General features: G+C 39.8%; 1 protein-coding gene across 4 annotated transcripts in view; it reads right to left on the bottom strand.

Moving 5' to 3' along the window:
• ST18 (ST18 C2H2C-type zinc finger transcription factor) overlaps positions 1–23,544 on the bottom strand; it is an 85,370-nt gene extending 61,826 nt beyond the window's left edge. The window contains exons 1-8 of one of the 4 annotated variants that reach the window (XM_023740954.1): positions 23,349–23,538; positions 18,245–18,626; positions 17,835–18,157; positions 11,192–11,326; positions 10,029–10,119; positions 8,866–8,970; positions 6,361–6,554; positions 3,923–4,134 (exon numbers count right to left, since the gene is read on the bottom strand). In XM_023740954.1, coding sequence (XP_023596722.1) covers positions 3,923–4,134; positions 6,361–6,554; positions 8,866–8,970; positions 10,029–10,119; positions 11,192–11,326; positions 17,835–18,157; positions 18,245–18,626; positions 23,349–23,529 — 1,623 coding nt within the window. In that variant the 5' untranslated portion in view covers positions 23,530–23,538. Of the gene's footprint in view, positions 1–3,922; positions 4,135–6,360; positions 6,555–8,865; positions 8,971–10,028; positions 10,120–11,191; positions 11,327–17,834; positions 18,627–23,348 lie in introns of all 4 variants that reach the window. The other 3 variants (XM_012558449.2, XM_023740955.1, XM_023740956.1) reach the window with 3 other exon arrangements.
• Positions 23,545–25,219: the final 1,675 nt, after the last annotated feature.

A 25,219-nucleotide genomic window follows, 5' to 3' on the forward strand; every position in this document is an offset into this window, starting at 1 on the left:
GGTGGGAATACGAGTTATATACATACTAGGTTGTATTTTAACAAATAACTAATTTTTAAAAATACTCCTACTTTCAGGATAGGATGAACTAATTTGTGCAGTGATCGGCAATGTTAAAAAGAATACTAATATCCTCTGCACAGAACCTGCCGTGTACCTGCTTCACAGATGCTTGTGACTGAATGGGCCTGTGACAACAGCATCCCTTCAGGTTTGGAGGGCAGCACAGGAGGGAAGTGTCTTGTGTCAGGTAGACAGGTGCTTGGTCCTAAGGAACTTTGGAAAGAGAAGAACATTTTGGAATATCCATATCTTCCATCATTATTTTTAGAGCTGGTAGGAACTTAAAGTCCTCCTGCCCCTCTGAAAACAATCTCTGATCCCATTATCTTCCACGGGAGTAGTGATCTTTGCAAATCACTGATTCACATCTCTCTCTAAACTTGGGGTCAGTTGTGAACTTGCACATAGCATGAAAAGTCTGTGTTAGCCTCAGTGAAGTTGAAAGCAAATATCAAGGTTAGTCCCTTGGCTTGATATTAAAAACGTAATGTTCACTGGTGACGGTATTATCTGTTATTTGTTCTCCTGTTGGGTTCTGTATGCAAGTTAAGAGATGCTCATTACATAAAATGCAGTGCCTAGGTGGCACAGACAATTAAGCACTTGACTATTAGTGGAAAGGATGGTGATTCAAACCCACCCAGAAGCCCCTGAGGAGACAGGCCTGGCGATCTGCTGCTGAAAGGTCCAACCCAACCCAAACTAAACCTAGTGCCACCGAGAACCGTTCCCATAGGGTTTCCAAGGTTGTAATCTTTACAGAAGCAGACTGCCATATCTTTCTCCCACAGAGCAGCTGGTAGGTTTGAACTGCTGACCTTCTGGTTAGTAGCTGAGCACTTAACCACTGTGCCACCAGGGCCCCTCTGAAAGGTCACAGCCTTGGAGACTGTTCCCTATGGAACGGTTCTAGTCTGCACACATGGGGTCACCATGAGTCACAATAAACTCCAGAGTATCTAACAACAACAGCATTACATAAAAGCAAGGGCTGGATGGGGGCAGAAGGAAAATAAGAAATCTGCCCTCACTATGCTCTGGTCAAACTCTGCAGAGCCAGCCACAGTTCCCAGAATGTCAGGAATCATGTCTCTGCAAACTCTGCCCCTCTCTTGGCACAAACCCAAGGTATAGCTACCAAAAGGTGGCTTCTTTTGTCTTGCTTGTCCGTAAATTCACTTAAGGAAGGGCCATGACTGAATTGAATCTTCAGCCTGGGCACTTTGACACTTAAAGTCATTTTGGGTGATACAAACATAAGTCCATTTGCTGGTATGTCTCTTTCATACATTAAAAGTTCTCAGCTATAGGAGTCAGGAGAGGGGGAAAAGCTGTACATCAGCACCTCCTCAAGGGATCGGGACTGTCAGAAATAAACGTAGTAACAACCTGACATGGAAGAAAGAGCTAATCCTTCTTAGACTTAAGAAGTAGAAAGAGAATTAGGCTAGCACTGAATGTGGAAGAGAAGGCTGTTTATACTTTATCAACGATAGCTAAAGGCACAGAGTAAACACAGTGCTGGACACAGAAAAGGCCTTCACTGGGCACTGTTTGTCCAGAGGTTGTATTTCAGGTTTAATTACTGGGCTTTTTCTCACTTTTGCTAACATAATTATTATTTTTTTCTTGTTTCAGGAATTTATGCTACTCTCCGCTATATTCAGAAAGTAAGATTCAACTAGGACAGAAGTCAGCAAATTGTTGAAGTTGTGTGCAAGTGTGTATGTGTGTTGGCGCACACCCCGGAGAAAGGATACTGCACAGAGCAACATTGCAGGGCTCCATATATTTATCTCATTTTAGTAACCACTGTGTAAAATGAGACAATTGTCATGGGAAAATAATTTCTATAATCACCAGCATAACAAACACATTAAAAAAAATCAGTCTGGACACTTTCTGTCTCTTACATCATCATCACATCAATTGTGTGGCTTCTAAAACGAAAGCTCAGTTGTCAGCATGGCAGATGGGACAAGGCCGGAGAGAGTCTCCTCACCCTTGTGTGCCGTGTCCTTCACCAAGCAAGCATCTGGGAGGAGAGGGAGAGTGTGTGTAGAAAGTGGGTTGTTTGATTTTTTAAAATGTGTGGATTTAACAGTTACTTTTCTGACCAGAAATGGTGTTTTAAGAAGAAAGGAATATATATTGAGAAAGAAAAAAATCCTCAGGTTGCAGTCATCTTTATCTAATTCATTCAGTACTTAATAGATTATAGAGAATCTCAAGGTTAAAGGCAGAATTCTGGGGAACAAAACAATGCCCCCACTTGCAGGTGGGAAGCAGTCATTACAGAGCCACTTGCTCTTCACTTAAGTAGTATCTATGATTATAATATTGGCCACTTTACTCTTACAGGACAGACTAACCAACAAAAGTAATAATGCACTTAGAAGGAAGATATTCCAGTATTTCTTCAATTAGCTGCGTATTAGAATGTTCTTTAAAACAGAGAAATTCAAGTTTAAAAAAGGAATTTAAAAATAACTAAAGTTGCTTTTTAAAATTCCCCAAATTATTCATTTATATAAACAACTTCTAATTTGGATTACTTTGAATTTGAACAGCTTGGTATTTTCTTTAGATTTTTAGAAGGTGTATTTTTCTTTGTGTAACAATCTTATTTGTTTAGAAATTGTTTGTGAGTGGTTTTTGGCCACCAACTCTTCCTGGGGTTTATTTGGCTCTGCTTTGTCCAGAAGCTAATTCTGCTTCCTCTGTCAAACGCTCTGTAGCATCGTGCTGCCCACTCTCCTGAAGCTCTGGCACATGGGCCCAGGTGAACAGCTGATCACACGGTGGGTCAGGGCTGGGCTTAAGAAAAGAGCAATATACTTTTATCACCTGAGTTTCAAAGATAGAGTTTAACCCAGTGAACTTTCCATTGAAAGCAAGGGTAACACTCATTTAAAACACATCTGGGCATTTTACTTCTGCTGGCCTCAGCCATCAATTTTGGAAAACGTTTATTTTTTAACTGAAGCCCTTTGTGTCAACATGAAGACAGGAGTCACTGGCTGCAGAGGCTGCAGGAGCAAATGGCCGAGCAACTCTGACAGCCTCCTGGTGGTGACTGCTACTCTGTTGCATGATAAACTGTCACTGTCAAAAGGCAAGGCAAGGGGGATTCTTGTTTTTGTTTTCATAGAGTATTATCAGCATGCATGTGTACTTCTCATTGGTAGCTGGAAAGGAGAGTTATTAGAGAAATGTGAACAATCTTATGGGCTGTAGAAATGTTTCATAAACTTCGCAGAATGTGGTTTTCAATTTGGATACCCTGAGTACTCACGCCCTCAAACCAGACCCTCTCTATTTTATTTATCAAGGTTTTACTATGTGTACTCTCAGAATACCACAGCAATTTAGACTACCTTACAATATACAGTAGCAACATGGGCAATAGTAAAATTCCATGAGTCACTTTTGCAAATGTTTTACAAGTCACATTTAATCAAACCATTCTTACCATCTTTGATTTGTAGACAACAAAAAGCTTCCTTATTGAAATTTATTTTCATTGCAATTCTCTTCTTATGTACTAAACTCCCCATAACAAAAATACGTTTGAATTCAGTGAACTCTCCCCAGTCAGTCTCCATAACTTACTCCTCCTCAAGCTTTGGTATACCACCTCCAAGAAGAGCCACAGAAAAATGCACACAGCCTTCCATTCTTTATCAGTGGACCCAAGCTCATCACCACCAGTGTTCCTCTGACTCTTCCTAGGACAGGGAGAGGGACGTGCTTTCTGGGGAAGGGTGATGAGTATGGGTGAATGTGGCTGTGAACATGAAGGCAGTTTACTCTCACGGCTCAGTAGCTGGCCCCCCTCTGGATTCTTGGACGGGCCTACCTTGGCAGACAGACACTGCGGTTTGTTGGAGAGGATCTCGGCAGCTTCCCTGCAGCGGGTGGAAAGGTTCAGGATGGCAGCAGCTGCTGCTATGTGGGTGTCTTCACTACACTGACCGTAGCTGTAAGAGCTGGCACGGCAAGGGCTCTGTGTGTGGGCGCCTGCACTAGGCAATCGGCTTGGAAATATCAGTGGGTTTGAAAAATGCTTTGCTGTTGAAGAAAGATGTGATTAGTGATTTCATGTATGTAGCTTTAGTCATTAAATAGGTTGTTTGTAAGCTATAACTTCTTCCATTAATATATGGAAAGAATAAATTAAAACATGATCGATTGGGACATTAAATGAAGGTTATTTGGACTGGCTTTAACAGAGGCTCACAGATCAAAGAACGTGGTTGCTGGGAGAGAATGCCTATTCTCTTAATACTATTTGTATTTTCATTTCTTCTGACAAAAACTCTATAAGTAATGTTATGGGGCGGGTGCATTGGCAAAGTTTGTGACAAAAATTATAGATCAAAACCACACTAGCAAAATCCACCAAGTATTACTGACGCTCGAGGCATGCATATCTCAAAACTGGACAAATATAAGAACAGATTAAGGCCAGGTAAAGGAGAAATCTAGCCTTTTGATTTGTGTTTTCACAAAACAGTTTATACTTAGATTTCAAATTACATTTTTATTATCTGATATATATGATCACTTTGTACTTAAGCCATAGAAGTTGTTCTTCAACCAACCAAATAGATGACAGAGTCTTGACTGAGTTGGCATCTTGCACACTCAGGTAGGGTGCAATAAGCAAAGGACAATGAGAAAACGTCTCAAGGTGAACAGAAAGGCCAGTTAGATATCAAGGCTGAGTTTGGGTTTTGTTTCTGTCATGGGTGCCAAGGCATACTGAGAAGTAGAATTTAACATCTTTGTCCTCACTCTGATGTTTGTAAATATCACTCAGGATTACGGGGGAAGTATCTAAGACTTAATGTGGGATAATATCAAAGCATTTAGTTACTGATTTGCTTTAAATATTGTTTAAGTATTTGATCATTACTTTTCATAAGCTAAAATTTAAACCATCAAAAATATTATTTCTATATTTTAAGAATATGGAAATTTCATTGAATATTTTGCATTCTTTAAATTAAGATGCATATTATACAAGTATATAGAATGCTTTCATTAACTAGCTTCACTTGAATTAAGCATATATGTATGAGTGTATGGATTTTTGCATATAGTGTGTTCATATGTATACATAATAAAATATACACAAAAATTGTGTATATTTATAAGTGTGTGTATAACTCTTTTTTTCCTGAATTAAACAGTGGTTATTTATGTCTGGGGTCTATTTTTGTTAAGAATAGGTAAAATCAAGTATCTTTTGAAGCATAATGTGCTTCTCATAGATGGGCAAACTTCTTTCAAGAATGATTGTCCACTGCTAGGTTTTACAGGGAATTCTAGCTCTTTGAAAGAGTTGATCAACATCATATACTGAGGCAAATATTCTCTGTTCCTAAGATCACTCAGTCTAGGTAATTTGGTGTGAGACCAAAGAGATTCCATGGGTTTGTAGAAAGTTGTAGAAAATTTGTGGCCCAAGGAGGACTTAAAGTGGGGAATTACTTAGATTCTTCCTTAACGAAGAGTAAGTTATGAGAAGAATAAGTTGCTATAATGCAGAAAGCATTCCCTGTGTTTGTTCACAACCTTCACTTCTTCACCTTTTCATTAGAATATTCAAGGACTATAAATAATTTGAAGAAATGTGCTAGTGAAAACATTTGTTTTATATATTATACCACCTTTGAGTTATGGTCTTCTAAATGGATATGTTAGCATTACAGAGTATTAACACATTTTACATGTTTCTGTATTAATTCCTAAATTTGTGGGTAAATATCTCCACAGCCACAGGAACACACATTTTATTCTAGCAAAAACTTGACTCCTGAAATGTGAATTTCTTCTTAGTCTTTTCACCATTTTCCCCATCTTCAGACTAAATGTTTTGCTGATTTAAATGATTTTTCAGTAATATTTCAACATTTTATCTATTAATTTTCCATAATTCCAATATGAATCAAAATTACAATATTATAATCACTATTATATTTTTCAATATATTAATCTCAATCCTAGCTAACTGTGAATTAAATAATTGTCTAGAATTACTGTATTTAGATAAATAATGACACTATATTTGTAGAATAAAGTACTCCATTAAGTATTCACCATCTTCGGTGTATAATCAATTACACTGATCAACTTATTATTGTTTTCCTTAATTCATTTTACTAGATAATATATTTTCTCTCCTCCCACCTGTAAAGAGCATATTATATATTTGAGAACTCTCTCTCTCTCTCTCTCTCTCTCTCTCACACACACACTTTTTTGGAGAAAGTATTAGGATTGGAAGCTTACATTCAGAAAATGGTGGTGTTTTTTGTCCTTGCCCTGTTTGTAGGAGGGGGCGCTTGCCAAAAACCTGGGCATCAAAACTGGCATAATCAAACGGTACTCTTCCAAACTTCTCTTGTTCTTTTGACACAGTGGCTCTGGGAGAGATTATGGCTTGTGATCGGAAATTGAATTCAATTTGCTTCACTAAGCTTGCCCTAGAGAGAGAGGAGGATAGTTCAAAAGAAGTAAAACTATTGGTGAGCATATTAGTATCAGAACTGGAAATGGACTGGATGTGTAACTAACGCTGGGTCCCACAGAGACATCACACTGTATAGAGAGCTGAGTTACAGATCTGAGGAGGCTCTTTGTGCTCTGCAGGAGCTATGGTGATGGGCATATTCTGTGTCCCAGTCTCACATGGGTATAATGGGAATATGCAGATGCCACGAGGAGCATGCATTCAATGTTTGTTAACACTTTGGGCTTGTTAGAGAAAAGTGCCATCAGCAGGCACTGGTTAGTGCACTGACAAGATATGCACAAACAGCTTGTTAAGTCAGGTTAGCAGTGAATACTCATGGTTGTAACTCGTGAGGAAATGTAATCATATTCTGTTCAGAAGAACTGGTGCTGAGTTCCACTCAGCTCTGCAGAGCTGGCAGAAGCCTGGCACCCAACAGGGACAGCATAGACACCAAACACTTGGTTCCTGAATTTTGAGTTTCTTCTTAGACATTTCACCATCTCCCCCTACTTTCAATCTGTTTTGCTGAATTAAGTAATGTTTTAAATAGTAGTTCAATGTTTTATCTATTAAATTTACATAATTTCAACATTAATCAAAATTACTGTATTATAGTAGCTATTTTTCATTATAGTTATCCCCACCCTAGCTAAATGTGAATTAAACATTCCTTTAAAATTACTGTGTTTGAATTAAACAATGGCACCATATTTGCATAGCACCAACTCCAGCCAAGGAGACACAAATGTATTGCAGGCCAACGGTAAAAGAACATAAACATACCTTTTAGAGTTTAGAAATTTCAAAAATATAGTTTTTTTCTTGTGTTCCACAAAAACACACCTGACTTATCAGAATGTCAAAACTTCAATGCTATTTTTTGGATTAGGTAAAAAAATATTTAGCTGCTACATGAAAATCTTCCAGTGATGGCTGATCTGATTGTATGAATAACTTAGTTCATACCCCTAAATTTGCATCAATGTTCTAATCTAAGACAATATTTATCTTTTAATAAATGAGCAAAATGAAACTCAATGCTGTTTATATATTTGATAAGTAACCTACTTAAGGGAGAAATTAGATAATACAATAATATTAACCAAGAATCCTGTTTTAAGATGTATAATTCTGAGTTATACAGTATTCATGATCTTCACTTGACATTTATTTTTCACTGATGTGATCTGAATGTCAGTTTGAGTCTTTTATTTAAATCTATGGAAGCAAAATATTAAGGAAAACATATCCTGACAATACTGAAACTCCTAATAACTTTCTATTTCAGTGACTCAGTAGGAATAATGAATATCTGGTGTCTATCTGAATCCTGAAATGACTTTTCCTAACTTTATGGTTTTTGTACAGATAAATGAATAACTCAATGTCAAGCATCATCATATGTATTTTATAATCAAGGCATAAGGCCTTCCAAACCACTGTACACTGTGGGGGACCTGGAAGCTACCAGGAACAGTAGGAGATATGTTATTAACAGTTATCAACTCATGGGACGATTTTTGTTTTAAAGAAACCAAAACCAAACCAATTGCCATTGAGTCAATTTTGATCCATGGTGACTTCATGTGTGTCAGAGTAGAACTGCTCCGCAGGGTTTTCAAGGCTGTGACCTTTCCAGCCTGCTTTTGAGGTGCCTGTGGGTGGACTAGAACCACCAACCTTTCAGTTAGCAGCTGAGTGTTTAACTAGTTGTGCCACCCAGTCACTCCATATGTGGAACAGAGGATGGATATGCATAGCATTATATGTTTTGAGTAGATATGAGTGATTTATGATGGCATTTTCTCCAGGCTTACTGAGAGCTTACTGGACCAGTACGACTGGTTACATGTACTGACTCAGAATTTTTTATTAGTATATGTACTCGTATAGTTTATTTCTTTTGAATTTACCCACTTTATGTTAGATTTGGAAACCTTGGTGGTGTAGTGGTGAAGAGCTACAGCTGCTAATCAAAAGGTCAGCAGTTCAAATCTACCAGGCACTTCTTGGAAACCCTACAGGGTAGTTCTACTTAGTCCTATTGGGTGTCTATGAGTCAGAATGAACTATTTGCATATGGATTAATTTCAAGTTAAACTCTTGGAGGGATGATATAATTAACTAGCCCAGCTTCTCACTGGGCTGTGCACGCAGGTCTCTGGGTAGCTGAGAATGAAGGTCAGGCCACAGTGAGGCTGGCTTGTGACGGATGAGAGGTCTCATTGTATAAAAGCATGACACGAACTGGGATCAGGAACATCACCTGAGCTTCATACCTGTGAACCTGGTCAGGACACTGCCCGCTTTTGAGAGAATCAAGCTGATTTTTATCCTGGGACATTGTCAATTTTTCAGCTGCAGCAATTGGACAACCAGAAAGACTGTTTTAAAAAAAAGTGGGAGGATTTGAGTTAAAATGATAATGGAGTTTGCCTTTGCATGTGCCTCACAGCATACTTGGCACACGCTAAATGTTAGGTCATATTAATAGTTCACTTAGCACCAGAATCACATTAAAAGATGCCAAAGGGCTTTCAAACTACAGTGTCCACTCTTTTCCCCAATCCTATCTCAGAGGTGAAAGGTAACAAACTGATTTTTTAAATCAAAGTATTATATAAGGGAGAAATGACTAAATTATATACATAAACTTCTTAATATTTTAAGTGGAATGTACTCACTTAAATTACCATATGTCCAATCACAGGAGTCAGCATGGTAACTCCATGACTCATCTAAGGATTTTAGTAAAATTTTAGTGACTTAATTTTATATCTTAGTTTAAACTGAAAGTGTAGGATATAGAGTTTTCTGGTAACATGTCATACTAATACTTCATGGCCACATAATCTATGCATAATATAAACAGACATATAAAACAATAAACATCTTCATCAAAATATTTATGCACAATACATTTCTATATAAATATGCATATATATATATTTTATGTTAGTAACAACCTCAAAGAAATGATATCTACCTTAAGCCTGGTTTACAGTCAAAACCATTGTATACTGAAGCCCTTTTGGCACCTTTTTAGTACTTGTTGGAGATGAACCAAGATAATCCTTACATAACTCTTTTCAACAGCAAGACAGCTATGGTGAGGTTCCACAGCAAAAAAGAACATTTTCTATTTATAGAGGTAATGACATGAATATATAATTCCAGCCACTTTAAAATATAATTTTTTGTGGGGGGTGGGGGGTGGGGCTAGTTTAATTAGCTGCTAACATTGCTAACATAAAAGTTTCTAGGAAAATATAATAAGGTATTTTTTCTTTTTTAATCTGCACATAGTGAGAATAGTTTTTATCTATTTCAAGTGGTGTTTGATAGTGAGGCAATGATTTGTTAGTTCATTATTTTATTGGTGGAAAGTTTCTCTCAGTATTTTTACTTTAATGTCAAATGAGGAGCTTCTCCCCAGAATCACCTTCGGTGGGTGTTACGGTTGCTGTTCACGTGGCCTCGTCCTGTGCAGCCTGGGGTGGGACACTTGAGCACATTTTCATGCATGGCAAGGACTAAGCACAAAACAGGACATAAAAAAAAAAAAAGGATAAATTTACCATAAATACATAACACACTAGCAAAGTTATTTCTTAGTTTTTCATTCAAATTAATTTAGTTATGGAATCCACCATGTCCCCTCCCCATGTTCAAATTAAAACAAATGAGCACTTAAGACCTCCAAAAGCTAAATTCAACAAGCTTGTCCAAATTTTAATTTCTCTAAACCTCTGTTGTGGTTGACACTAGACTTAAAAAAGACTATTCATGTTATTTTTAGTTTAAACTGAAATGCTCACAACCTTCCTTTTCCACTTGTGTGCTTTTCTTCGGGGCAGGTGGAGATCAGTATTTGTCCAACACTTACTTCTTTTTGCCACAGTGTGAAATTCTGAATATAGTCTTCTTTATTTCTTAAGCGAAATTATTTTGATTCTTTGTCTGTTCTCCCCACCCCTACTGCCATTTGGTTACTGGAGAAAGCTTGGTTGAGACTGAAACTGGTGATCAGTCTGAGGAGCTGCTAGTCCTGAAGGGCAGTACTGAGCTGATTGGGTTCAGCGATTTATAAAATCTTGCTCTTGAGAAGGGTGATGTTGAGATGCTCTCAGGGTCGCAGTTTGTATAATGCAAAAGGTGTTTCCACAAGTAAGTTCAAAAAGCAGAGGATAGAACATGTTGATTAGTGGAGACTCAGAGAAGGTGGTCCTTGCCTTTCGTCTCTGGTTTCCTACCCGACAGTGGGGCTGTGGCTGGAGTGACTAAGGTTCACTCTCATCCAGGCTCTCACTACCGCTGGGCATGCTGAGATGGCATTGAAGCATGTGTGTTCCCACTGGTGAGGGTGGCCCCAGGACATCCCTGACTGCCGCGATGCCCCCATGTTTAGATGATGCACCAGGAGGAAGCCACCTTTTGGGCTCAAGTAAGCTGGGCCTCTGGGTCAGAGGGGCTGTGCAGGCTCAAGCCAAGACACTGAGAGAAAACTTAACATTTCCATTGCAAATTCCAAATTGGAAGAGCAAGATGAAGGTATTCTGGAGCTTTGCATACAAGCCTACCTCTTTGGGGTTAGAAAATACTCACTCTCCAGGGGTACCCGCACTTTGTGGGGGCAGCCCGAGAGGCTGCGGTGGTGCGGGTAGAGCCCAGTCACGTGCCCCGTGCCGTCGCACCCCGGGATGGGGCACTTCGTCTCCCTCTTGTCAGGCCTTGGCAAGTCTGTGGAAAGATCAGATGCAGAGAGTCATTGGGTTATTTTTCCTCCCGCCCCATTCAATCTTGCGGCCTTGGGGACCTGACACCTCCACTTGGTTCAGTTCTAGAGTCATGAGCATTCTTCTCACATTGCCTTGATTAAGACCCTCAACTAAGACCTGTGGAAACAGAAAAATGTTTTCAATTTCCTTGGTTTCCTAAGCAAAGGCTGACACAGGGCAAGGGAGTGCTAAAATGCAGAGATGGTTTTAAGTTGTCATGTCACATATTGTTGTTAGAGCCTCATTATGACAAGTCGACCTACCCAGAGGATGCACGGGCGCCCCGCAAGAAAAAAAAAAAATGTGAGAGAGAAGAAACAAGCTATTCAAGCCAAAACCATCTCCCATTAAAAGAGTCTGGAACCAGCCTGAGTCAGTTACAAAACAAAGAAGCCATAGCTATCATATCTGACAAGGCCCCTCTGGCATGTGCCTGCGGGTGCCTGGCAGCCTCAGTCAGGGACCCAGGGTGCAGCAGCCCTTTGTGTCCAGTGCCTCCAGCTCTGCAGATCAGTGTGCATGGGCGTTCAGGCCAGGTGGGTCCTTAAGCTGTCCTCTGCCATCCCACAGCCTCCCTTCCTACCAGTCAGTCCCAGGCTCCCACACCCCGTAGTATGCTGCCCTGTAAGATGCATATACAGGGACTTGGAACAAAAGCCTGAGGGAGAGGCCCTTTCCGGACACTCAAAGGGACCAGAAGTACTTAAGGAGGGGTGCCATGTGTGGACTGGGGAGTGTGGCCTAGCACAGGGGGTGTCAGCAGAGGAGGGATGGGCGGGGGTGGGTGGCAACAGCTGCAATGGGCAAAAAAAGAGAGGCATTCAACCTGGTTTTTTCAGCTGCCACAAGGTTGGACCTGAGAAAGGAGTGCTGGAGACACCCCAGGGGCTCATTTCCTGGCACGCACTGCTGAGGGGTAGAGAAAGATGTAAACAGGCCAGTGATGGGGCCATGGCTGACACAGGCGAGGCCCTAGCAGGAATTTTCATACTAGTGATTGAGATGGTAGATACATTTTTAAAAGCATTACGGCCACGCTTGCCTCCACACTTCCTGCCTGGTCCAGTCCTGCAAACAGGACTGTCCCTCAGCTTCAACTCCAACTCCATGCAGGCTGTGGACTCTCGGGACAGTGGGACCAGAAGTAAAGAGCACACTTGAGGCTGAGAGTGAAAATAAGTTATGCAAACAATCTTGCCACAAGGAAACAGCCATAGGAGGAGTGAGGGCAAGGGCCGGCATCAGGGAGTGGAGGTCCGTGTGCTTCTCTTCACAGGGCTTTACAGGCAGAAGGGCCACACAGCAGAAATCTCCCGGACGCTGCATTTCTAGGAGCAACATTTCTAGGAGTGATACTAGGCTGCCCAGCTACTGGATTATGAATGGTCCCGGACAGATTGGGCACAGTAGGTCTTATGTAATACAATTATATGGGGGCATGGTTTCAGCAGAGAGGGGGAGGAACCCACCAAGGGACCCTCAAGGTGTAACAAACCCACCTGCCCAGAGGAGCAGCAGAGAGAAAATAGTACATTTAAGTGAGTACTTAACAGAGGAAGATTAGGGACACATGGAGTAGCAGCCATTTATTTTTAAGAGAGACAGAATTTAAATGTGTCAATGTCGTGACTATATGTTTGTGTTTTGTAATATACTAAGAGGCATATTAAGAGTCTTGGTAAGTCTTATGACTTTGTGGATATACTATATTTTATGTAATCCAAAAATGTTGCCAAATTTCAAATTGATTTGGGCATGTAGTATATCTATCTGCAGACTACTAGTCAGAATCCTTGAAGTCTGGCTAATGTGAAATTAGGAGGGGTGACACCATATGAGAGTGTATTGGAGAAAATGAGAAAAGTAGCAATATGTATTTTGATGCTCTTCCTCTCTTGGATCGTGTGTAAGCGAGACCACATTTCTAAATCCCATTGAATTGTTTGGCGTGGAGCATTTCCCTCCTTGCCACACTGTTTGTCTGTGGGAAGCCAGAGAGGGGGTTGGAGATAAGGTAGGGCTGGCACCTGACCAGGTGTGGCCGACTCACAGTCCATCACACACTTTTGTCTGCAAGTCTCTTCTCGGATGAGTGAAACAAAGATGCTGATGAAATGCTTTATAGGGCAGAACCTGTTTGCACGATAAGAAGCCAGAGCCTGAGCTGTGGGTAACTCTCAGCCTGGCTCCTCTCTTTGGTTTTTTCTCCTTAGCACAATGCTGCATAATGAGAGTGCCCTTATATTTGGGACCTAACATCCTGGTTTGCCTGAGACAGTCCCTGTCCATACCTGTTATACTCATGTAATTATTCATATCGATCTGTTCACTCTAAAAGTGTCCTAGGCTGGACAAAATTATATGATGACTGTACTTGTATTGAGAGCTAAAGCCTCACTATGTGTTTAGTAGTGACATTATAACTAAATTTATTTTACAATTGCCCAACTCATCTGATGGCTTGGGTAAAACCATTTTGTTTAATCCTAGTGTTCTCTCCTTAGCAGCGGTCACATGACCAAGGTGAATGGGAAGTTGGGATAGTGTTTTGGAGAACATTGCTAACAGTTGTGATGCATGTTGACTTATAAGCTCTGGTATGCACATCAGAGAAAGCAGTGTCCCAGATGCCACTGGCCCCACACCTGGACCAAAGGACAGTAAAGTGAATTTGGATTCTGTGGTCATCCTCTAGACTGAGGCTAAGGTTTCCCTGCACCATGAGGGCCACCTTATTGGCCTCTGTTTCATATTAGTCCATCTGCATCTTCTTGTATAAGCTTTTAGCACAGCAATGTGGCCTTTGTTCCTGACCTGACAGCAGGACCATGCCATATGCAATAACATACACTGCTGATCCATCCAGCCCCATTAATAATTCTCCAAATTCCCAACATGACCCAGTGTTTACAAACACAGTTTCTATTGCCTTGTTAATTTTTGGTAACAAAAAGGTATAAAAACTTTTGTAATAATGAGCCAAGGATCATCAAGTATTTTAAGCTGTGGCACAAATAATTAAGGTTTCTCCAAATACCATACTTCATTGGCTGTAAGATGCTATCAATTGTAAAATGAAACATCATTTTGTGTTCTATTAAGAAAGAAACAACTACTGAAAATTAACCTATGACACACACCACTGATTTCAGAGATGTTAACATGGGAAAACTGTGTATTTTAGAATCAATGAAATATTTGTTGTTGTTACGTGCTGTTGAGTCAATTCTGACCCATAGTGACCCTATGTACAACAGAACGAAACACTGCACCATCCTCACAATCATGAAATATAGTATATTAGAAATGACGGGTTTGCGGAATTTGGAGTAAATTTTATCTCTTTTTCTGATTGTGTAGTCATTACACACACACACACACACACACACACATACACACACAGATAAATTCACCAAGCTGCATATTAGTGTGAATGTCCAGAGCTGAGTATGTGGCTCCCTGCCCCAAACCTCACACATCATTGGCATGCTGCCCCAATCCATCCCTTGCAGTTTGTCTGCATAGCATTCTTATTTTGCTCCTCACTACATGATGTTAAGGAGCCCTGGCAGCACAGTTGTTGAGAGCTCGGCGGCTAAGCAAAAGGTTGGCAGTTTGAATCCACCACCTGCTCCTTGGAAATGCTATGAGGCAGTTCTACTCTGTTCTATAGGGTTGCTACGAGTCGGAACTGACTGGACAGCGTTTTTGTTTTTGTTTTTTTTAATGACATTAAAGGAACCCTGGTGTCGCAGTGATTAAGCGCTTGGCTGAAAAGGTCAGTGGTTTGAACATAGCAGCCTCTGCTAACTGAAAGTTTCATGGTTTGAATTCACCAGCCACTCTGTGGGAGAAAAATGTGACAGTCTGCTTCCTTAAAGATTACAGCTTGGAAGCCCTATTGGGACAGTTCTACTCTGTTCAATATGAGTTGCTATGGGTCAGAATCGACTTGACAACAATGGGTTTTTCAACAGAATATAACAGTATTTTATTCTTTTTTGCATCCTCAGTTCTGAGCTGCAATAAATTGTTTGGAGAGATGGCAGGTGAGTTTGAAAATGGGCTTAAAATGACAGAATAAACTATTCATTTCTGGAGAAATCTCAGCAACCAAGATTTTGTAAACCATACTGGCATGTTATCCTTGTAAACTCTTTTAATCTATTACCCTATTTTTCTCTTATATAACCCTCCCTAGTTCTGTGGTTCTCAGACTTGAATTACCTGAAGAGCCTGCTAACAAATGCAGATTCATGACCCGGACCCTCAGGGTTCCCGAGCAATAAGTCTGACTGCATCATGGAACGACACATTGTAAACAAGGTTTCTGGGCAATGAAGAGTCCTCTGGGTGGTGCAAACGGTGAATGCACTTGAATTTGAGAAAGAACACCCTAAAATTAAACTCTTTGGGGTGTTTGTCATAACTAAAAGGATGCTGCCTCTGAGTCTGAACTCAAACCCCATTTTGGAAAACCTGCTACTCTAAGAAGTTAATCTTAGCACAAAATTAACCTGCAGCCAAGGGAATGTTTTTCTCTGTAATTAGGCTACAGAATGTCAAAAGCACCTCATACAAAACGAGGAGAAGGAAATACATCGAAACCCTTTGTGTAAAGATATTCTCAGGAGAACTTTCCCCTAACCAAGTTAATTTTTACCTTGTCTTCCCATAGAATCCATCACATTAAGTTCCCTGTCTCCAGATATTCCACCCTGGACCATCTTACCTCACCAAGCACCAATCAGTATATCATTAGCTAGTTCCCAAATAGCCTTAAAACAAACAGCTCATCTGCAGCTTGTTCCCAAGGAGCTTGTTCCCAAGGAGCCTTGAAATAAACAGCTTAACTATAAGCCACTAATCCAAAATGCCCTCATACCCTGATAAACCAATCTCTTTTGAGCCCTGGCTTCTAATGATCCTGCCTTATGCTGATCATAGTTTGTAGCTTCCAATCAAAATAGTATACCTAAAGTTCTTTGTTCTCACTCTATAAAAATGTGTTTGCAGCTTCACCACCTTGGAGCTTTGACTTTCACTTTGTGAAACTCAGTGTTTTCTCCAGTTCAAGCTGTCTCTCCCTTCAATAAATCTCTTTGTAATTACTTCAACAGAGTACAATTTTTTACTCTTAGACAAATGCTAACCAAAAGGTTAGGTATTTGAATCCACCCAGAGACACCTCAGAAGAAAGGCTTGGCAATCTACTTACAAAAAGTCAGCCACTGAGAACCTGTGGAACACAGTTCTACTCTGACACATGTGGAGTCATCACGAGTCAGAGTTGACTCAACAGCAACTGGTGGTGGTGGTGGTGGTCTGGGTACTAACTGACAATCATTTGAGAACCTTTGCATAACTGTTAGAATCATCATTAAGCTCAACTGGTGCAAGGCTCCGGAAGAGTGACAGAGACAGAGATGGGGGTAGAGAGGAGCACCTTCGTGGCGGCAGGGGACACAGTTGTCCTAAAATCTGAGGAACAACTATTAGGATTCCTCAAAGCACATTGACTCTTTGCATTCAAGTTTGGGCTGCATGTGACCCTGAGTTAGAGAGCTGGTAAAACTTATAAACTCATTACTGTTCAGTTTTATCAAAAAAAAAAAAAAAAAAAAAAGAATTAGAACATCCTTTCAGGCTTATAGGTGGCTTGCCATGATTTTGGAGCAAAAAAAAAAAACAATCAGATGTTACCAGAATGAGGGTGGGAAAGAAAATTTAAGAGTTCCTGGAATTGATTTGGCTAATAAAATGATTTAAAATCTAGTAAGTATTAATGTACTTCTAAGAACGTTTGATAAAGTACTTTTTAAAAGTACTGTGGTGGCATAGTGGTTAATAGCTCAGCTGCTAACCAAAAAAAAGTCAGCAGTTCTAATCCACCAGCACCCCTTGGAAACCCTATGGTGCAGTTCTGCTCTGTCCTACAGGGTTGCTATGAGTCAGAATCAAGTCGACGGCAAAGGGAATATATTAAAAGTCACTGGATGGTGCAAACGGTTAACGCTCTTGGCTGTTAACAAAAAGGTTAAAATTTCAAGGCCACCTAGAGGCACCTCAGAAGTAAGGAATGGTGATCTACTTCTGAAAAATTATCTATTGAAAACCCTATGGAGCAGAGTTCTACTCTGACACACATGGAGTCGACATGAATTGGAGTTGACTCTATGGCAACTGGTCGTGGTGGTGGTATACATTTAAAAAAATAGCAGTTAAATTAAAAGAAATTGAGGCAATGGATCCTCTCTTTGCTTGTGAAAACACTGCGGGGAAAAACTGACCTCCTTCGATCTGAGTACAAACTAGATAGTAAGGGAGAAAAAGGAAATTGTTATATTTTATAGTATAAAATTGCATTAAGTTGTCAAAAAGTTATCTGATACAAATAACCAAATCCAGCTTGTTTATTTTCAAACCCTAAAGCAATTATATCCCTACAGTAATGTAAAGATGTGCCTTACGTTTGCTGTTAAAGATTTGTCTTCCACCCAGGTCAGTAACTTTGGCTTGCCTCCTTTCCCTGGCCAAGTGCTCCAGGAGAAACCGGTCCAGGTCTTTGTAGGTGCCATGGCAGGCGCGGCCTGGCTCCTCCTGCAGTGCTATTGCCTGCTCCGGCAAACTTAAGTTGCCCTTGGCTTTCTCCAGTTCCCCAGACTCCTGGGTCACCATGGACAGGCACTCTTGATCATCTTCCTTGCGCTCGGGGAAGGGAGGCTGGGCTGGGCACTCCAGGGGCTCCGCGTGAGCCTTCTGAGGGTCCTTCCTTTCCGCTTCACGGTCACACATGTTTTCACAAGGGATACATTTTTCACCTTCTGTTTTTATTTCTGAAACTTCTAATGGGTCTTTTTTATCATCCACTAAAATATACTTGGGGCCTCTGCGTGGTTTGGTTTCTTCTGAGAAATTGGAGCTGCTCTCCCAACCCATCTCTGCACTTTCTGAGTTACTTTCCCCGTCATCGGAGGAGCAGTACCGGAGCTGGGGGTCCTTGGCTCTGTCTTTCCTATCATCAGAATGAAACAGAAAGCAATTGTCTACCTCGTCACTCTCTGTTTTTAAAGACTGGACGCCACTGTCATTTAAGTTTTCATTCATGGTCTGCACAGATGCTTCATTTTCAAATTTTCCCAAGGGCATTAAAGATTTGACCATGAGCTCTTGATAGCTAGCATATCTATCTTCCTTTCTATTGAAGTTTTCTTGTGCAGCTGAATAAAGAGTGTCATCCACAGGTTTTATCATGAATTCCTCTACAGAAAAAGAAAACCAGTGTTTAAAACAGAAGAGCAAAACATATTTTAAGAAAATAGCACCAGGACACACACATACGTATGTACATACACACATATACATATATAATATGTGTAATATGTGACCTTTATCAATTTTATAAACATTAGGGAGTAAGTCATATATCTTCTTAAACCAAAACAAACCTTTGTAGTTATTGCCATCCAGACGATTTTTGACTCATTGTGACCCTATGTGACAGAGTAGAACTGCCCTGTATGGTTTCCTAAGCTGTAATCTTTATAGAAGCAGATTGCTAGGTCTTTTTCCCACAGAGCAGCTGGGTGGGTTCAAACCACCAACCTTTCAGTTAACAGCTGAGCGCCTAACCGTTGCACCACTAGTGCTCCTAAATGAACCTTAGAACTTAATATTCTGAGAATTGCCTTTAAAGAAATGAGCTATTAGAATTTTAAGCATTATAAGAGCTAAATATTTCTGGGGTACTGACCAAGAAGTAGATACTTAATAACAACAGTGCTGAATGTGAAATTATTGTTAGTGCACCTCTTATATTCCCAAATCTTAGCCAACCATAAGGAAATAAAAAATACACAATACTATACCTTACCAAAAAAATACTCATCATATTTCTCTGTTGGTGTGAAAATGTATTTTCTAAGCTTATTTGGTTTATATTCCCTGGCCCTCCATATATATTCTCACATATATTTTCAGATTTCATTGACTATTAGCTGAAATACCAATAAATCTACATTGAGATGATAGAAAAAGGATTCTGAAGCTTTCATGACTTCCTGTTCACTTATGTAATTGTTACACTAAAATTCCATGTCCAGGGAAATACAAGTAAATGGAAAAATCAACACGATCAAATAATATCTTAAAAAGTAACAAATTCTCTGGTCTGGTCTTTGCATGCATTTATGTAAGAAGAAAGAGGCAAGAGGTGGAGGTGGTTGGAGGACATTTAATATTAATTAGCTAGTTGTGCTCAGTACAGGGCCAACGGGGGTCCTGAAAGTCAGGAAATCTCTGTGACTGAGGGCAGCCCAATGTGCCTGGGGTCCTGGTGTAATTATTGGTGTTACCCCCTTCCCTCCCAGGAGTGCTTCAGTTTGGGTGGTCACTACCCACACCCATCCCAATGCAGACAGGCAATTGGGCATTGGCAAGCAGGAGGGAAAGCCCAGCTGGCTGGTGGCTGGAGGCCTGGCCCAGACACGGGAGAGATGGGGAAGCATGGTGAAGAGCACACACCAGGCTGTGAAATGCCCAAGCTACCAGCAATTGTCCTTCTGACATGCACTAGGACAAAAAAGAAAAAAGGAAAAAATTGCAGGACCATTCCTCTGCTTCAAAAGGCAGGATAGGGGATGGGAAGCAGAAAATATTAAGCCCATTAAAGACTGTTAAAGACATCAAACGAAGAGCATTCCATGTTAATCAACATTTTCAGGTGGAAGAAAGGCGTAGCCATTGGTGGTTAGAGCCCAAGGAGAGGGTGTCTGTGCCCAAGACAATGTGCCTCTTTCTGTCTCACTTAATTTTTTATAAACATTGTCTCTGACAAGGACACTTAAAAATGCATCTCCATCATCTTCCGTTCTGGTAATTATCTCCCTAAATCGACACTGGACTGCCAGGATCAAGTAAATATTGCCATAGTAACTAAAAGCATTTTTGGATGAAGCGAAGAATTTAGTCACAACACTAGCCCCTTTAAATAATGCTGATTATAGGGTGCAGTCTTTTGTTGGGATCTATTCAACATAAACTGAAAATTTTAACATTTTGCTTCCTAGAAAAGAGCCTGGATAAACAAGCATGTAATATTTGACAGGATGGTCTATCCTCTCCTGAATTCATATCAGAGCAACTCCAGGTTTAAATAATAAATTAAACATAGTCTAAAATGCAAATGAAGTTTTTCTCAATGTCATGGTTGGCTATTAAGAGAAAGTGTAAAGGGTTATGATAATTTTAAAGTATTACGAACTACAGAAAACAAACAAAAAGCATTTTCAGTGAATATGCTCAATTCATTGAACTCTTCTCTCACTCCACTTAACTACCCACGTGTGTACAATAATGATTTATAGACATTATACCTAATTATGCATATTTGGGCTGTGTGAGAGTGCTAACAAAAGCTCTAGAAAGCAACAATTACCTCTGTTGCTTAGCTACATAGTTTAAAATATTCCTATTAAGTGCAGATCACCAGAGAGAGAGGAGTGACAAAACACACATGTGCACCACAATGCATTGCCCCACGCTGCTGCCAAACTGCCTGCGTTTGGGTCACTTCCAGTTTACATAATTGTTTGGTTCAATTGTTTGTTACGTGCTCAAAGAAAATATTTATTAATTATTCTTTGGAAAAAGAAGAGTGCTGCAGCCTGCATGGATCGTGGCTGTGGCTTCTAGGGACATTCTGAAGACCTGACCCAACTTCCGTGGACCCTCCCTCCCAGAGCACTGTGATGATAAGGAAGAAAGTTATGTTTGTTTTTGAACCCACAGGTCACTAACAAGGCATGTGTTTCTCACAGCTCTGTACTGGGTGCAGAGCTTTTCTACGCTAGTGGAATTATATTTTTTTAGGTGACCTGGTCGCTCATTTTGTGCCTTTGCCACCACAATAAGAGCCATCAGAGTTGCAGATTAGGTGTGAGTTCTGGTGATGCTGCGCTCACTGTGCCAACTCAGACAGTTCCTTAAGCTTTCTGACCCTGAGTTCCTTACCTGCACCGTAAAGAGGACAATATCTCATCACAGGATACCTGTGTAGGTCACACAGGTAAAGAAGATGATACCAAACAGGTATCAGTAAGTGATGGTTTTTGTTCCCTTTCCCTAGGTGGTATTTTAGAGGTTATCAATGGAGGCCTCAGCCTCACAGAGGGGCCTGTTCTCATATTCTATAGGTGCTTACACCTGAATATATCCACTTGGTTAATATTAAGTATCCATGATAATCAAGCCATTGTGATAGAAGCTAGGAACCAGTGGGCCAGATACAGCCCTTGTCCTTATGGAGCTTATGAGAATGTGTTGATGCAAAAGCATGCTCATTTTTATTAAATATTTGGCTCATTAATGTCAGCTAGATGAATTACGGAGCCCTGGTGATGCAGTGGTTAAGAGCTTGGCTGCTAACCAAAAGGTCGGCAGTTAGAATCCACCAGCTGCTCCTTGGAAACCCGGTAAGACTGTTTTACTCTGTCCTATAGGGTCACTATGAGTCAGAATCAACTTGACAGCAATGAGTTTAGATGAATTATACCTCAGGTCTAGCCACACTGATTCAAGACCCTCCCTAATACTCAAGGCAACCTACAATTTTCAAGAATCAACAAGTGAAACTGATCAGCTTCAAGGAAACGCAAGAAGCCAAGGATGACTCTAACTTACAGATGACCCACAAGGCTCAAAGCAATGTGACTGAGAGTGAAAAGATAGAAAACTTACTTAAATGCTGTCAAATCAGAATATAACTTTGTTTTAAATATAGAATCTCAAGCTTATCCCAAGCCCTGATTACTGGAGATGTGGTGATTCTGAGATTTGTGCTCTCTCAGTCAGTATGATTTTACATGATTTTTATTAATACGGATTATTATCATTCTATATACACTAGATATTTATGACCTGAGAAAGTAGTTACCTTTTGTTTGTATAATGTATACTTCTTTTCAATTGACAACTTATTTAGTATATTTTGATTCCCTAGAATGGGTCATAGTCAAAAAACTATTCTGTAAATTTAATAGAACATGCCTTCATCTAACTTCGTTTCTAAGAAGTCGAGCTTCAGATTTTCAGTTATTTATTTTTCGGACAAAATTTAAAGACATTTTTCATGTTATTCAGTTTCAGCCTCATACACAAAGTGGTTGGTGATATTCTAACTGTTAGAGGCAATGTGGCCACCAGGAACTAATGCAAGTACCTGTGAGCTGGGGGAAAATAGATCCTAAAGTTTTCAAAAAGGTAATTTAATTACAGGAAGTTTGCAAGTAGTGTTCCATGAGTGAATGAATAAATGGATTAATGAAAATATAATGTGCATTGAAAAATTATTTATTTTTGAAATAATGGTCATATTAGCAGATTTTCTATAATACATCATTTTCCTACAGTAGGTTCCCAATTTGTGTTCCCTTCTATATAGTCCATTGCTGTATTTATTTAAAAAATATATGTTAAAATATTAAGGTTACAGACTCCTTGCCAATAGTGATCCATGTTGCATTATTTTTGGGGCTGAATATTACTATGTATTTTGATAAAGCAATTTAAAAATAAAGATTTTAGTAATCATGTTACATAGGACACAATCTTTAAAAAGAGATCTTAAAGCTTAAATATGCCCCTTGGCTTTAAAGGGTTCCTTCCATCCTATTATGGAGTCAAGGTATTCTTCAACTTTATGACTTAGCATCTTTTGTTTTCTTCTAAAGGAGGCATAACCCAATCTGTGTTTTTGGAAATGGACTGCAGGCAAGAACTCGGTTTTGTTTATCTTTGGACACTGCACAGTGTCTGATAAAAAAATGGGCCTTCAATAAATAGATGTTGAGTGAAATAAAGGAAATTCAATTTTGCTTCTAAACTGGAATATACTTTTACAACCACACAAACCATATGTTCTCCATAAATTTAGACATGTCACTGGTGCCAGGGAACAGACAGTGTCGACCCCTCTTCCTTGCTACCTGCAATGGAGTGATCATCTGTTTGCAACAGGCAACTGCCCTCCTCAGCCTCAGTCCTGTCCTCATTCTCTTCTTTGCAGTCCATGTTGGGGCTGTAGTGACGGGGCTTCATTAACAGCGATTTTCTTTTGTTGACCGGAACACCCAGAATCTGCTCCTCACCTCTCCTCTTTCTCCCCATGGAACAGTCATATGCAGCACTGTCATGATGGAAGCAAATGAAAACAGGGTTAAATAGTGGTCACTGCTGTTTGGCATTTGACTTTCAAGAAGTATAACCTGAAGCACGTGGTAATTGAAACTATTTTTATAGAACTTGGGACTAGTGGGTAATGTTAGTTGCTGGCATGAACAAAAACAGTCCATCAATGGAATCCACTGAACTGTTTGTATTTTCTCTTTCTATCAGAAAAGTTGTTTTTTTTTTTTTTTTAAATCATCCTAAATCCCAAGTAAGCATTTGTTAATCTATGCTTTGCTTAGCACCACACTAAATACCCAGGGAGGGATGAAACAAGATTTACACTAGTTTGCTAATCTTAAGAAACACCTAATGTGAAAAACATACCACCACAAACAAACAACAACAAAAATGTATCTAGCATGGATAAATCACAAGATTTTTTAAAACAGTTGTTTGCTACAGAAGCTGCTTATCTCTGCAACAGTTATACATCAAACTTGAGAAGGCCACATGCAGCAGGCTTTAACTTGAAAGAAATGGGCATAGCGGGAGGGGACAAGCTACGAGCGTCCGGTCAACACATCTCCAGTCACCAAAGAAAAAGCAGAAGATGCAATATGGTAGGCTGCCTTTTGAATCTCATCCATATGGCATGCAGAGCAAATGAATAAAAGTAGGAGAAATAAGATAGAGTTTCACAAAAATGGACAACACTCTATTCTTACTCCTGTTATCATATGGTTTTATTTAGAAATGCTCCTGAGGCTGGCCCTTTTCAAAATCTGATTAAGGAATCAAATCCAAGTAGATTTCCTACATATAGCCCACTCAGGACTTATGCAGATCACACCATTTGCTGAAGTGAAGACAAACATTCTCTTGGCAAGATCCATAAAAGCCAGAAGTTTTAGCCAACAGTGAGTCTATGAGAGATATTTATTAATATCTTGAAGAAAAATGCAGAAGCTTAATATAGAAAGATCCTAGACTTGGAGTAACTAGATATTATTTACTCCATCTCTGAAACATGATTGAATACTGAGTAATATTAATAAATAGACAAAAAACCTTAAATTGTTCCCTTGGACGCATCAATGCAAAGATGGTTGCCTATTAATGAGAATTATTTGGTGATAGTTACACATATATTTTTGACTTTGTTGTTGTTGTTAGGTGCCACCGAGTTGACTTTCAACTTATAGTAAACCCATGTGAGAGAGTAGAACTGTCCCATAGGGTTTTCTTGGCTGTAATCTTTATGGAAGCAGATTTCCAGGTCTTTCTCCTGTGGAGCTGCTGGGTGGGTTTGAACTGCCAACATTTTGGTTAGCTGTGGAGCACTTAACTGTTGTGCCACCAGTTGCTCCTTATTCTTGACTTTAGAAGAGTAGATTTCAAAACTTCATAAGGAAAAAAAAGTCATTCTTTCCAGAAAAAAAGATTCTGGAAGGAGAGATAATTCAAGTGGGCTAGAAATCCCTCAAAGTATTAAAAATTGTACAATTAAAATTTATCCTTAAAACTATAGAGACAGTAAAAGATCAGTGCTTGCCAGGGGCTCAATGAGAGGAGGGAAGATGAATGGGTGAAGCACGGAAACAATTCTACTTAACTTCATAGTGGTGGGCATGTGATATTATGCATTTGTCAACATCCATAGAACTGTACAACACAAACTTGTTGTTTG

Source organism: Trichechus manatus, unplaced genomic scaffold, assembly GCF_000243295.1.
Source record: "Trichechus manatus latirostris isolate Lorelei unplaced genomic scaffold, TriManLat1.0 scaffold00169, whole genome shotgun sequence".
Classification (NCBI taxonomy): domain Eukaryota; kingdom Metazoa; phylum Chordata; class Mammalia; order Sirenia; family Trichechidae; genus Trichechus; species Trichechus manatus.